Here is a 15,249-nt window from a genome sequence, read left to right on the forward strand (position 1 = left end):
TCCTAAACTTTTTCTGTGTTCCCTTTGTTTTACTTACGACGGCTTCTCAAATCTTGGAGTTCAATGCAGGATAAGCAAACAACTTGCTCTTGAAGATGGTGTTCAAAATACTTAGTTTTGAGTTTTATATTGTGTAGATCTCCTGCTAACTGGCTAACTCATGTTCTCTATCCTGTCTTACTGAAATATGTCTGGTAATCAGCTGTGGGCCACTATTACATAAAACTGTGTCTATTAATGCAGATTGTCTGTCGTTCTCACTACTTTGAGGTAAGATTAAGCATGGAGCAAGATTTATGTTACATCAGTCATTTATGCTAGAGCTCGACTAATGTATACATTGCATTCATGCACTGTTATACAGTTTCCACGTGTTCACTGCAATATATTAAATAAATTAGTAAATATATTAGTAAAAGTAAAATAATCAGTTTGTTGATAGACATGCACTTGTTAATGCTGATGGTGAGTAAATTACAGTTGCAACATCTCATAATGTACCTCAAACTGAGTAGCGTATCACTGAGAAACGTCCTGCTCGAGTCGTCCTTGCGATGGAGGTTCGGGTTGAATAACTAGTTCTTCCAATGTTTCATCATCGGACTCGCGCTCGGATATGGTAAAATTGACGTCATTGTTTAGTTTTAGACACATTACAGGGTTTAGTTTACGGTGTAGGAAGCCTCAGGACAAGCAGAGCTGACGTTGTTTTGGCAATTGGCATTTTTGTTTTTTCGACACGCGGTAAACCAATCACAACAGACTGAGCTGTCTGGCCAATCAGAGCAGAGTAGATCGCGGAAAGGAGGGATTTAGAGAGACTGATTCATCTGACGAGTCGTTTGACAATCATTGAAAATGTGGTGATGTGCAAATGTATATTATGAGGAAATTAAACAGTTTTTTGACCTTTGATGCATGTAAACCTGTTGTAGGAGACTCCAAAACAACATTGGGAAACTTTAAAATAGCCTAAAAATAGCCTATACATATATAGCCCTACAGATTGTTTCAAAGCAGCTTTACAGAGATAACAGGAAAATAATGCAACAAAGTTTGTTTCTAGAAGAAAATAGTATCATAGTCCAGGTTAAGTAAGTTCAGGGATGGTAAATTTTTGTTGTAAAAAGTTATTAATTTAGTTAATTTATATATATATATAGCCGCTCTGAAGAAAACTGATGTCATTGTCCAGCTCAGTTCAGTTCTCATATAACAGTGTCAATGCAGGCAGATATAATAATGTCTAATGTTTAATAAGAAAATTAAATGTCCCCAACTAAGCATGCCAAAAGCTCTCAAAAGTTCTCCTCTGGCCAATGAACAGTGTATGATATATACAATGTATGATGTATGATGATTGACCTCAGAAATATGAATGACTATAGCCCTATTCGCACGGGATAAGTATTACCTGGTGACCTCTAGTCATTTGTAACAATTGCGGAGGTTGTCTGTGATCTTAATCCAGTGCGAATCAGCCATGTCTGTAATTTGTAAAGTGAAAATTCCCCCGCAAATGACCTACCATATTTTGCCGAACACCGAGGTCCTGTGATAATATTAGTCCAGTGCGAATCGGAATCTCTGTGATTTGGCGGGGTTGTTTAAAAATTTTTCAAGGATTTTGTTTGGACAAACAAAAACACACCAAACCAACAATTACTAAAAACACGCACAAAAACTGATTTTCAACAGGCATATCTGTTATTTGCATATCTCTCGAACCGTTAGTCAGATGGATTTCAAACTTGACAGGTGTTTTGCTACGGGCACGAGTAAGTGCATTGCCAAGTTTGACGTTGTTTGGATTAGAAATGCAAAAAATATCGGTAAATATGCACACAATGGCTTTTGCCGCTCTAGCCGCTGGCCACTTTGGCTCACACTGCACACTGAGTGGCCACTCCCCAAAATAAACATTCTGACATTAGAGGGTTGTGGTTTAAAATCTGAATATTATATTTTATTCACGGCCATCATTTGTAGTAGCCTATTCACAAACTGTTTGCTCAAGCGTAGCGTTTTCTCGGAGTTCACTGTGTAGCTGCTCCAGCCAAGGTCTGAACCTCCCCTGAATCGTCGCACTAATTCATTTGTGGATGTTAACTGAATCTGTAAGTCAGCTACACTGCTTAATTCTGAATTTTTATATTTTATTCTGGAGCGCTTAACGTTATCGTTTTCTCAGAGTTTAGGCTCCTGTGTAAGAGCATACAGTGCATGTCAGTATTTGCTTTCTACCATGCACAAATAAAAATGTCACTGAACTTTTGCTGTTTAATTGTAATAATGAGCACTCAAACACACCAAACCAACAATAACTAAAAACACAAAATTTGACTTTACCGAAGCGACATCTGTGCTCTCGTCGATTGCCAGTGAATACGGAGCCTCTCCAATATCTTTTAGCAAGTCTTTAAACATGCAAGTCTTTAAACATGCTATGACATTGCTGATAAGTGCTGTACATTTCGTACGATGGATGCTCACGTCCTTTTCAAAGGCTGAATTTACCAATTCACCCAAGTGATCAACTGAACTAACTGCTGTGTGCCAAGCTATATAGCTTGCTAGCTGAAGCTCAGCCATTTGATGTGTATTCGAAGGTTTTGACACTGTAAAACCGATGTCTGTTAGACGTGTTGAGAAAAATGGTTTGGCATTCCGCTTGTGTTTTTCTGTGCTTACATGTTGTAGGAGGTCTCCATGGTGAGCACGAATCTCCGTTTTACAGTACCTGCACACCGCTTTACTCTGATCACCAACCACTTGACCTATCCAGTCTTTAAGTTGTTTATCGTTTTCCCAGTCTTTGTTGTACTTTTTGCCATAATTGGACCACTTCGTTGGAAGCATTGTTTGTAGAAATTGAAATATGTGTATTTATTTACCCTATCATAGCTTGGATTACAGTGTCGGGCGTGCCGTCTGCCTGCACGTTGAACGGGATTTTTCTCCAATGAGGGGGATAAGGGGGCGGATTCGGCGGAATGTTTTGACGAATTACGCCACAGCACTTATATGATTGCACTGATTGGCTATAGCTGTGAGCAGACAGTGTCAATCAATGTATTAGAGATTGAAAAAAAGTTGCTTGTCAGATTTTCCTAACAACCAACCATATTTTTTTAATACGCCCAAAAAAACGCAACCCGTAACCAGTGCTGTTTTAATGCGACTTACTAAAAAAAAAAAAAGCCCAAAGTCACGTATTATAAGCAGACTTGGCAACTATGGCGTCAATCAGAAAGTTGAAAGTAGCTCAACTTTATGGTAATGAGCTATGACACTATGACGCGGTTCAGCGGCAAGCAGCGGCAAAAGCCAGCAACCAATCGGAATGTAGACGTCCTTCGCGCTGGCTGATTCCAGAGAAACATACCATGTAAACTTTTGTTCCTACCAAAACATTAGTTCCGAGAAAATGGAGGAGAAGCTAGAGGAGAATTTGCGTCTTCTCCGCAAATACAATACAGCAGCACCAAACACAACAACTTTGCGATTATCCATGATCCATTGATAGACCTTTAAGAATGAGCGCAACTTTTATTTGAGATATTTACAAACGCTCGTTTCAAGCGGGAATGCAATTCATTTGCTCACATAACACCAATTTGACCAATTGCACTAATGCAAATAATAATACAAATAATAACAATAATAATTAAAGCTGCAAGCAGCATTTATCGGTGTTCAAGCAGTTAAGGCATTTAAGGCAGTTAAGCTCAAAAGCATCTGAAGACATTAAGTTTCATGTAGCAAGCATTTAACCACTGACAATTTTTTAGGAAATTTGGAATATCGTTTCATATCTATGCTGATGACACCCAGATTTACCTGCCTCTGAATAGAAAAGACACTTGTACGTTAGCGCCTTTACTGCAGTGTCTTGAGGAAATTAAGGCCTGGATGGCAAAAAATTTCTTATGTTTTAATGAAAACAAAACAGAGGTAATACTCTTTACCCCTGGAGGTACTTATGAATCGCAAAATTTTGATCTAGCTGAGTTGAATCCATTAGTGAAGTCCTATGTCAAAAATTTAGGTTTCACTATGGATTGTGATTTTAAACTGGACAAACAGATTAACTTGGTAGTTAAATCGAGTTTTTTCCAGTTGAGACAGCTCACCAAGGTGAAATCATTTCTGTCTTCCAGAGACTTTCAAAAACTCCTCCATATTTTCATTTCATCACGTCTAGATTATTGTAATGGCCTTTACATAGGCATTAGTCAGGCCTCTCTCTCTAGGCTGCAGAGGGTCCAGAATGCTGCAGCTCGCTTGCTGACAGGTACACGAAAGCGAGAACATATTAAACCTGTTTTGTCCTCTCTTCACTGGTTACCAGTATCTTTTAGAATTAAATTCAAAATTTTGATGTTTGTATTTAAATCACTTCATGGCCTCGCTCCCAGGTATATGACGGAACTGATTAGGCAGTACGCTCCGTCAAGAGCGCTTAGGTCCGCTGACCATTTGCTTTTAGTAGTCCCGCGTGTGAAACTGAAAACCAGGGGTGAAAGAGCATTTTCAGTGGCTGGACCGAAGTTGTGGAATAGTTTGCCCCTGTTCATTAGGCAGTCTCAAACCATTACTATTTTTAAATCGAATCTTAAAACTTATTATTACAGCTTGGCATTTGACGCCGTGTGAGAGTTCTGTTTTATTCTTTTATTGTTTTATTGTTGTACTGTTTTTTATTTTTTGTATTTTGGTCATGTTGGTTTGATTGCATAAGTATGTTTGTGTACAGCACTTTGCTAAACGCTTGTTGTTTTTAAAAAGTGCTATATAAATAAACTTTGACTTGACTTGACTTGACATCATAGATGTAATAGACCATGTTTTAGCATGATTTACCATGATATACCAAATTTTAGTGTGGTTTTCATGATTTACCTAGTTCCAGTATGATTTACCATGAATCTTGCTTGATTTACCATAGTTTACCATGATATACCAAGTTCTAGTATGATTCACTATGATTTACCCTCTTCTAGCATGGTTTACCACAATTGAACACATTCTAGTATGATTTAATATGATTCTAGCATGACTTACCAGTTTACCATGATTTACCATGTTATAGGATGATTTACCATGATATACCACATTCTAGAATGATTTACCAGGATTGTAGCATGATTTACCATGATTCATCACATTGCTAGCATGATTTGCCATGATACACCATGTAATAGTATTATTTACTATGATTTACCATGTTTCTATCGTGATTTACCATGATTTACCACATTGCTAGCATTAATGTGAAGTGTCAGTAGCAATGAAGTGATAAACTGACAAAAAAATGATTGTCTTATAATAGTTAACATGGAAAAACAAGTTTGCTTTAGTGCAGAATAGTGGTGAAAATCAAGCCTGTCAAAATGAAACCGAGCCAATTAGTGGTCTTCAACTGCCCTCTGCTGGCCATTATACTTATTAATAAAGGGTGTTCACAGGTGCTTTTGCACTCTTATTTTGCACTCTTATTTAGACAAATGCTTACACACACACACACACACACAAACACAAAGATACATTTTGTTGTTTTTTTCAATGCTATTGGGATGTGTCATTATGAAAATATACTTTAATGGTCTATAAGCATTTCACATAATGTCTTTGTAAACTATTAATCCGATTATTCAGCATTTATTTAGAAATATAGGACTACACACACACACTCACACACACACACATTCTGTTGTAGATACAGACATTTGAACTATGTGATGGAAAAACAAAATGTTTACTGCAAGTCTCCTTCAGGATTCACAAATCTCAATGTGCTACAATGGTCAGCAGCAATACTTCAATAGATAAATTTTGACTAAATGTGAGTGTAAATGTTAAAATAGTAATTTTATAAAGTCTAAATAACAATTATAGAATTATATTAGTTAGTAGCATGACAAAATGACTATTTTAAACAGCAGGGGGCAGTAGAATACCACTTATTGGCTTAATATGCCATTATGTTCATATCATTTTCACCTTTTTAACTGTTATAGAGGCATATTTGCTCCAATCTGTCTGAAAATTGTCATGCTTATTTAGAGTCACGTGTTCTGACTTGTTTTTAAGAAGATCTGAGCATTCATTGAAGAGATATAGGCTTTCGGGGACACTTGGTCAAGGCCACATTTTGAAGTGACCCTATTAAAGTCATCCAAATGCAGACGTTCAACTTTTTCTGACAATTATTGATCTAGAGAGTCCAGAGTATTGTACTGCACTGGTTTTTAACATTATGATATGAACATTATATGATCATAGATGGAAAAGACCATTTACAGCTAATACAGGCAATTTACCATAGGAAATATATGGTTTTGAAGCTTTTTAACAGTTATAGCGCCACCTATGGTCCGATCCCCATGAAACTTTGCTTTTTTTTGCTCGTATATTGTCCGTCTTAAGCCAAGGATCACAGTGGTGTAAAAAGCTTGAGGCTAGGACCAACGGCCTAGGAGTTATGAGCAATTTAGTACTTTTGGTTGCTGTAGCGCCACCTATGGGCCAATTGGGGTCATACTCTGATAGGTTCTCCCCAAAAGTATGGTCTACCATCTGGCCGAGTTTCAAGTTTCTAGGCCTTACGGTTTGGGCTGCACGATGCGTTTTAGGGGAATTTTGTTTTTCAAATAGCAATTACAATATGTTTTCAGCACTTCATGCTTGAACACGCAATAATAATGGGACCTTTTTGACAGTTATAGCGCCACCTATGGTCCGATCTCCATGAAACTTTGCATGCTTCTTCACCATGTTATGACACATATGCTCATCAATTTTTGTGAAGTTATGAGTTTTTATTTATGATTTATAGGCTTTTGACTGTATTTTGCCACGCCCCTTTTCTATATGACCCTGTTACAGCCACCCAATTGCAAAATTTCAACTTTTTTTCGATAATTGTTGATCTAGAGAGTCCAGAGAATAGGCCTATACTGGTTTGGTTCCGATCGGGCGAAAAACCAGGGACTAGTTCGCAAAAGTAGGTTTTGGACAAAATCCGACATAACTTTTTTTTTGTGTGCTTAAATCGAAATCGGAGATATACATATTGTCCGTCTTAAGCCAAGGATCACAGTGGTGTAAAAAGCTTGAGGCTAGGACCAACAGCCACCTATGGGCCAATTGGGGTCATACTCTGATAGGTTCTCCCCAAAAGTGTGGCCTACCATCTGGCCGAGTTTCAAGTCTCTAGGCCTTACGGTTAGGGCTGCACGATGCGTTTTAGGGGAATTTTTTTTTTTTTTCAAATAGCAATTACAATAGGTTTTCAGCACTTTGTGCTTGAACACCTAATAATAGCTAATTATTTTATTTTTTTCCCGATCAAATGTGACCAAAACGGTTATTCAAATGCTGTCATTATAAAAGGTTTCTTCAATATATTGCTTGTTTTTTCTGTTTATTACATTTTAATGTTGTGACACTTCTCTATTCCCTGCTACGTCAGAGCGGTCAGAGCGGCCAAAGCGTCAACAAGCTTCCCCGTACTTTTTGACAAGCGTCCTTGGCAGGGCGGCCAGAGCTTCTTTGTCGCTCAAGTCGGCGGCGGTATGAACGTACAGCTTATCAGGAGCCACTCGCATTTTTTTCCCTGCGCGTGAAAGTGAGGACGTATGGTTAACGTTACTAGGCAGCATGTTTAACAATGCCATTTGGCCATGGTTTAGGTAGAGAACTTTCTACGTTTGTTGTTTTAAACTGAAAAATGAGAAGGAAGTAAAAAGAAAACATTTATTTAATATGTCAACAAAATATATGCAAATTCCGTATGTATAAGAGAATTCAGTTCCCTTTCGTTGTCACTCCGAGTTACGTCGGATGACGACGAATGGGGGGGTTTCGCTTAGAACGCCTATCGACTTCGAGTATTACAAAACGAGCCAATGGCAAAGAAATGCCATGGGTCTGCGTAATTTGCATAGCGTATCTCCGCCTTACCTCGTGGGTATAAAAGGAGGACGCCGGCAACAGGCAGATATGTTTTCGCTTCGGAGCCAAGAGTATTCCTTCACTCCACAGTCATCTCTGACTTCGCTCTACGAGACGAGCTTCTCTCTCCGGTGTTGGTGTGACGGCGATCTGCAGCGAGCTCACAGTGCCTGCTGATCTGTGCAGTGATCTGCCAGTGTGTGTGTGTGTCTCCCTGTGTGCTTCAACATCGCAGAGTTTTTTTCTCCTCTCATAAAAGAGCTCGCACGCTTTTTAAAGACGGCTCGCCCGTGCATTTCTGGTTGCAGCGGACTGGTATCGGACTCTGATGGGCACGAGCGCTGTCTAGTGTGTTTGGGCTTTGATCATGCTTGAACAGCGCTCGTGGGTGACTCGTGTTCTCGCTGGGAATGTGATCATCGCGTCATGTATAGGTCGAGACTCGGTGAACTCGCAAGAGTGAGAGTCCCCTCATCCACCCCCCGATCTTCGGCTGGTGGCCAGGGTGACCTGAGGGTTACGGTCTGGATCAAGGCGCCGACTATGTGTCCGCGACCCCAGGCCCCCTCTTCAATGACGGTGCCCGCAAGTGAACTGCTGATTCCCGCGAGTCTACCCTCTGGTGACCCGCGTGTTTCAGTTGAAGCTACAGAGGAAGATGCCATGTCTGTTGCAGCATCACTAGGTGGGTTTGAGTCTTCTGGAAGTGAGGGCTCGTCACAGCTGCCACCTTCCGTTGTGCATACGGCTGTGCCTGAGTCTGATCCGAAGATGACGACCATGCTTTCCTGGGACGATGGGTTTTGGGTAAGGCCGCCGACCCTCGTCCACGGCAAACCCCAATACCTCTCTTCCCGGACGTGCATGATGAGATCTCGAAGTCCAAGAAGACCCCCTTGTCTTCTCGTAACCGCTCGCTGATCTCATCCACCTTTCCTCCCCTCGATGGAGCCGCTGCCCATGGGTACACTGGGGTCCCCCCGGCTGAACGCTCTGTTGCGATGCTATGTGTCCTCAGAGTGCTTCTTCTCGGCGCGATCCTAAGCATCCGCCCGTGACCTGTAGTTTTTCGTCTACGCTTGTGGCGAGATCCTATAGCGCCACGGGACTGGCAGCCGCCTCACTGCATGCCATGGTCATTCTGCTGGTCCACCTGACCCAGATGCTCATGGACCTGCACGAGGGCGGGACTGACCCAGGGCTCTTCACTGAGCTGCGCGCCGCCACTGACCTTGCTCTCCGAGCGACGAAAGTGGCCGTACGCTCCCTGGGTCAGGTGATGCTCACCATTCTGTGGCTGAACCTGTCTGATGTGCTGGATGCCGCGCGGACCCGTCTGTCCGACATTCCCATATCCCAGGTCGGCCTCTTCGGCGGTGCGGTTGAGGGCTTGCCCAACAGCTGTCAGCCGCCCATGAGCAGACTGAGGTTGATTCTGTCCCGACGGCCCCGCCGTCTGCTCAGATCCCTCTGTCTGTACACCGCCGAAGGCGCCCTCCCGCGGCTCCCACCCCGCCCGTTCACCCGGGTCGGCTCTGGAGGCCGCGGTCGGACGCCACAGTCCTCTCCAGCCCCGCACCCCTCTACACGCCGGGTATAGCGGCGCTCTTGAGATGGGCTCCTCAGAGATGGGACTCAGTTCTTTCCAGGAGTTGGTAACAGGACCACTCCTTTCCCCGGGGGAGGGCCGGGGAAGAATCCTTATTCTCCAAAGAGCTGACTCTCCCGTCTCTGAGCACAGAGTTCTCGGACGTCACAGAGCGCCGCCCACAAGCCGTGCTCTCCTCGTCCCCCTCTGTCCCAGAAGTGCTTGACACGGCGTGCCGTCCACGGACCGCTTCGCCCCTGTCCCCCTCTGTCGCCAGACCCCTGGCAGAGCAGGCCGCCGCGGGACGACCAGCCTGGTCCTCCCCTGGCCCCCTCTGCCAGGGCGCGGTTGCTAACTGTGCCCCCACATCGGGCCGCTATGGCTACCATCACTTCCGCTAGGGCGTCGTCCACGTGACACGTCTATGCGTTGAAGTGGAACCTCTTCGTCAGCTGGTGCTCTTCTCACCGAGAAGACCCCCGGAGATGCTCGATCAGCGTTGTGCTTTCCTTCCTTCAACAGGGGCTGGAGCGAAGGCTGTCTCCCTCCACCCTGAAGGTCTACGTTGCCGCTATTGCCGCACACCATGACCTCATCGAAGGTAAGTCGGTGGGGAAGCACGACCTGGTTATCAGGTTCCTGAGAGGAGCGAGGAGACTAAATCCGCCTCGCCCTCCTCTCGTTCCCTCTTCGGACCTCTCAGTGGTTCTAACTGCCCTGAAGAGTGCTCCATTTGAGCCCCTGCAATCAGTCGAGCTTAAATTCCTGTCTATGAAGACAGCGCTCCTGGTTGCACTGGCCTCCATCAAGAGGATAGGGGACCTGCACGCATTCTCCGTTGACGAAGCGTGCCTGGAGTTCGGGCCGGCTTACTCTCACGTGATCCTGAGACCCCGGCCTGGATACGTGCCCAAGGTTCCCACCACTCCCTTCCGGGACAAGGTGGTGAACCTGCAAGCGCTGCCCCTGGAGGAGGCAGACCCAGCCTTGCACTGCTCTGTCCAGTACGCGCTCTCCGCACCTATGTAGACAGGACGCAGTGTTTCAGGACCTCAGACCAGCTCTTTGTCTGTTATGGTGGGAAGCTGAAGGGAAAGGCTCTCTCAAAGCAAAGGTTGTCTCACTGGATAGTGGACGCCATTGCTTTGGCATACCAGCAGCAAGGTCGACCGTGCCCCCTTGGTGTGACTGCCCACTCCACCCAGAGTGTGGCATCCTCTTGGGCTCTAGCGCATGCCGCCTCGCTAACAGACATCTGCAGAGCTGCAGGCTGGGCGACACAACACATTCGCCAGATTCTATAATCTCCGAGTGGAGCCAGTGTCCTCTCGTGTACTCGCTCCAACCAGCTAGTACCGGACCCGCTCAGGTGTCTTCGCTTGCTCGCCATTCCACTCCACGGACTGGATACGTGCGATATTCTCCTCAGGTGAGCTTCCCCGAAAGCCCTGAGCTACTCCAGCACTCTTGACGTCGGCGCCAGTGTCTATTGCCTGCGCGTCGGCTAGGTGCCTCCCGTGTGCATGGTCCCTCCTCTGAGCGACCCCCACATGTGTATTTCCACTGTAAGCCTCTTTGAGCATGTGTCTTTCCCTTGGCAAGCCACCTTGCCACCCCTGGGGTTGAAATATTCCACCTGCGGCTGGACACCCCAGTGTTCTCCATATGTCTCCTTCGGGTCATATGTGTATTCTCTAAGTCCCCCCCTCTGGGTTGGCAGTAATTGCATATTTCCCCTAAACTTTGGGATATGCTCCCCAGTGTACCTTGGTATTCCTGTGCTAAATAGGAGTCCTTCGTCCGTGCCAGTCTCACGACAGGGATCTCAGATTTACGCAGGACACTGGAAGACAGCTGAGAAAGTGGCGTGATTAGACTAGTAACCCCATTCGTCGTCATCCGACGTAACTCGGAGTGACAATGAAAGGGAACGTCTCGGTTACGTATGTAACCCTCGTTCCCTGAGTAGGGAACGGAGACGTTACGTCTTCCTGCCACTTTCCGCTGTACCGCGGGGATCGCCTGAGCTCAGTCTTGGCTCCTCAGCGAAGAAACATATCTGCCTGTTGCCGGCGTCCTCCTTTTATACCCACGAGGTAAGGCGGAGATACGCTATGCAAATTCCGCAGACCCATGGCATTTCTTTGCCATTGGCTCGTTTTGTAATACTCGAAGTCGATAGGCGTTCTAAGCGAAACCCCCCCATTCGTCGTCATCCGACGTAACGTCTCTGTTCCCTACTCAGGGAACGAGGGTTACATACGTAACCGAGACGTTTTCATGTGTAAATTCCGTGATTCCGTCCGCGTTTTCCGCATCGCGAAAATCATAGGGCCCTACAACATAGGCCCCTGGCTTCAGTGTAAGCCAAAACAAATTAAGTGAATATTGTTTCTCTGTAGTCTCTGTAGAAACTCGTAACTTAGAGCGTAAATGGAAACAAACTAATTTAGAGGTCTTTAGAATCGTGTGGAAAGACAGTATGTCACGTTATAAAAAGGCTCTAAAAGCAGCCAGGGCTGAGCTTCTCCGCAAACTAATAGAAAATAACCAAAATAATCCAAGGTTTTTATTCAACACCGTGGCTAGACTAACAAATAAACAAACATCACCAGAGCAAAATATTCCATTACAATATAGTAGTAATGATTTTATGAATTACTTCAATGAGAAAATAGAAAGCATCCGAAACACAATTGTAAATATACAATCCTCTATGATGTCTTATGATTCAGCCTCAATTATGGCCCCTCTAGAACAACTACACCGCTTTACAACTATAGGACATGAAAAGCTAAATAAACTTATCATTGCATCTAAACCAACAACATGTTTATTAGATCCAATACCCACTAAACTACTGAAAGAAGTGTTACCTGTAGTCGAAGAGCCTCTTCTTAATATTATTAACTCGTCTTTATTTTTAGGTCATGTTCCAAAAATATTCAAGCTGGCAGTAATAAAACCTCTCATTAAGAAACCGCAATTAGATCCAAATAACTTAGCAAATTACAGACCCATCTCAAATCTTCCATTTATGTCTAAAATACTAGAAAAAATTGTGTCCGCTCAATTGTGCTCTTTCTTACAAGAAAATGATATCTATGAAAAATTCCAGTCGGGATTCAGACCGCATCATAGCACAGAAACTGCGCTAGTTAAAATTACAAATGATTTACTTTTAGCTTCTGACCAAGGCTGTATCTCAATACTAGTTCTACTCGATCTTAGTGCTGCGTTCGATACTATCGATCATAAAATACTCTTGGATCGACTACAAAACTACACTGGTGTTCAGGGACAGGCATTAAGCTGGTTTAGATCGTACTTATCAGACCGTTACCATTTTGTTTGTTTAAATGGGGAAAAATCAAAGATAACGTCAGTAGACTATGGAGTGCCGCAAGGATCGGTGTTAGGCCCTCTGCTATTCTCAATATATATGCTGCCACTTGGTAATATTATAAGAAAACATGGAATTAATTTCCACTGTTATGCTGATGACACTCAATTATATATCTCATCACGACCAGATGAAAACACTAACTTATCTAAATTGACAGAGTGTCTAAATGATATAAAATGCTGGATGACGTGTAATTTCCTGCTATTAAATTCAGATAAAACGGAGGTACTACTTATTGGTCCGAAAAACTACCCACAAAATCCCTTACAATACAACTTTAATTTAGAAGGATGTCCTGTTACTTTATCCACTACAGTAAAAGACCTGGGTGTTATACTAGACCGCAACTTGACTTTCGAAAATCATATTTCATATATTACAAGAACAGCCTTTTTCCACCTTAGAAACATTGCTAAGCTACGCAACATGCTATCTGTTTCTGATGCAGAAAAGTTAGTTCATGCATTCATGACCTCGAGACTAGATTACTGTAATGCTTTATTAGCTGGCTGTCCTGCATCCTCAATCAACAAGCTACAGTTAGTGCAAAATGCAGCTGCTAGAGTTCTTACTAGATCAAGAAAATATGATCATATAACACCTATTTTATCATCTCTACACTGGTTACCTATTAAGTTACGTATCAATTACAAAGTATTCCTACTGACCTATAAAGCCCTAAATGGTTTAGCTCCTGTGTATTTAACAGACCTTCTATCGCCATACAATCCATCGCGCTCTTTAAGATCACTAAATTCGAGGCTTCTGGTCATTCCTAGGATATCTAAGTCCACTAAAGGAGGGAGGGCGTTCTCGCATTTAGCTCCTAAACTCTGGAATAGCCTTCCTGATATTGTACGAGACTCAGACTCGCTGTCCCAGTTTAAAACTAGATTAAAGACGCATCTCTTTAACCAAGCATTCACTTAATGCTTAACCTTTGATACTACTGCTGAATCAGTTCGAATGCATTAACATTATGAACATCAGCTATGCTAATTATTTCCCATCTGCCTTTCTGCTGTTATCTCGGGACGCTAGCCCCGAGGTAAATAGCGTTCGTCAGCTCCAGTTTGTATCCAGCCTCTAACGGAGACTTCAGATGCCCCAACGCCTGTGAAGAGACGACTCGACGCCTGTGAAGAGACGACTCAAAGCCGGCGATATGTTATGCCATAAATTAATACTTGATTAACTAACTATATTTTTCTATGTACATTTCCGAAATGCAATTTCTGTAAAGCTGCTTTGAGACAATGTGTATTGTGAAAAGCGCTATACAAATAAATTTGAATTGAATTGAATTGAATAGTCTGCATGCCTTGGAAGTAAAACTTGTGGGGAAATCTATTTTTCAAACCATCCTCTTGCTTAAAGTTTAGTGAACAGAAACTAAAATAACATAATTTTTACAGTTTTTTACAGACAAAACAAAAAGCCAATATTAAATAATAATGTTGAGGAAAGACTAGAGAGAAAGCACACACACACAAAATATAATCACAAAAAGCTTGTACCTTTAGCAGAAAGAAACAAAAGTGGATTTTCCTCATATCAGGCCCCAGGTCTAATGTTACTTCATTGTCAGGGTCTTCCAGATACACATTTACTTGCTCTTCCAACCTACAAAACAGGAAAAAACTAATGCCTCCTACTGTTAAACACTAAAAGGCATTAACACATATAAGAAAGCAAACTGCAACAACAAAACAATATGAATTCATTAATTTTCAATGTGAATTGGCTGTTTAAGGTGGCATGAGCAACAACTACCATAGGCTGTGTGACTTGAGTATATCCGGCGACGTAGCAAAATTGAAGAAATTGTAAAAAAGGAACAACTGTTTTGCTGCCAAACTGTATTGGTTTGTGGTTGCTCATTGTTCTAGTATTTTCTGTTCCGTGCGATTAGATCCACAGCAACCATTACAACTAGCCAATGTCAAGTTAATTATTTAGTCTTCTGTATTTATGGAAAATATTTCAGTGTGCTGTTAACTGCTGAGACCCAATTAATCCAAATCGTGGACAAATTATTTATTCTGATCTATTATCTCACATGCTCAAAAAACAGTGCCATCAGTAATCTCAATTCATTATTAGTTTATGTTTTAACGGACTGAGAATTGAGGAATTGATGGGTACATACTGCTGGATCTCTTCTTGGTTTAACTTATCACTTCTTTGTTCTCCAGTCACTAGAGCCAGCTCTTCCTTCAAAGACCGAATCTCCTTCTTCAAACGGACAATCATCTTCCAGACAAACAACAAACATTTCAGCAGCATAAATAGCGGGCGC

General features: G+C 42.8%; 1 protein-coding gene and 1 long non-coding RNA gene across 2 annotated transcripts in view; both read right to left on the reverse strand.

Moving 5' to 3' along the window:
* The window catches only part of LOC143740074 (uncharacterized), a 503,207-nt gene that overhangs the window by 298,130 nt on the left and 189,828 nt on the right, over positions 1-15,249 (reverse strand). The window lies entirely within an intron of this gene.
* LOC143740069 (kinesin-like protein KIF6) overlaps positions 1-15,249 on the reverse strand; it is a 204,534-nt gene that overhangs the window by 137,165 nt on the left and 52,120 nt on the right. Inside the window, exons 10-11 of the mRNA XM_077232147.1 lie at positions 15,100-15,203; positions 14,468-14,573 (exon numbers count right to left, since the gene is read on the reverse strand). Coding sequence (XP_077088262.1) covers positions 14,468-14,573; positions 15,100-15,203 — 210 coding nt within the window. The remainder of the gene's footprint in view (positions 1-14,467; positions 14,574-15,099; positions 15,204-15,249) is intronic.

This window comes from Siphateles boraxobius, unplaced genomic scaffold, assembly GCF_051911475.1.
Source record: "Siphateles boraxobius isolate OS27281-9 unplaced genomic scaffold, OSU_SipBor_1 164, whole genome shotgun sequence".
Lineage (NCBI taxonomy): Eukaryota > Metazoa > Chordata > Actinopteri > Cypriniformes > Leuciscidae > Siphateles > Siphateles boraxobius.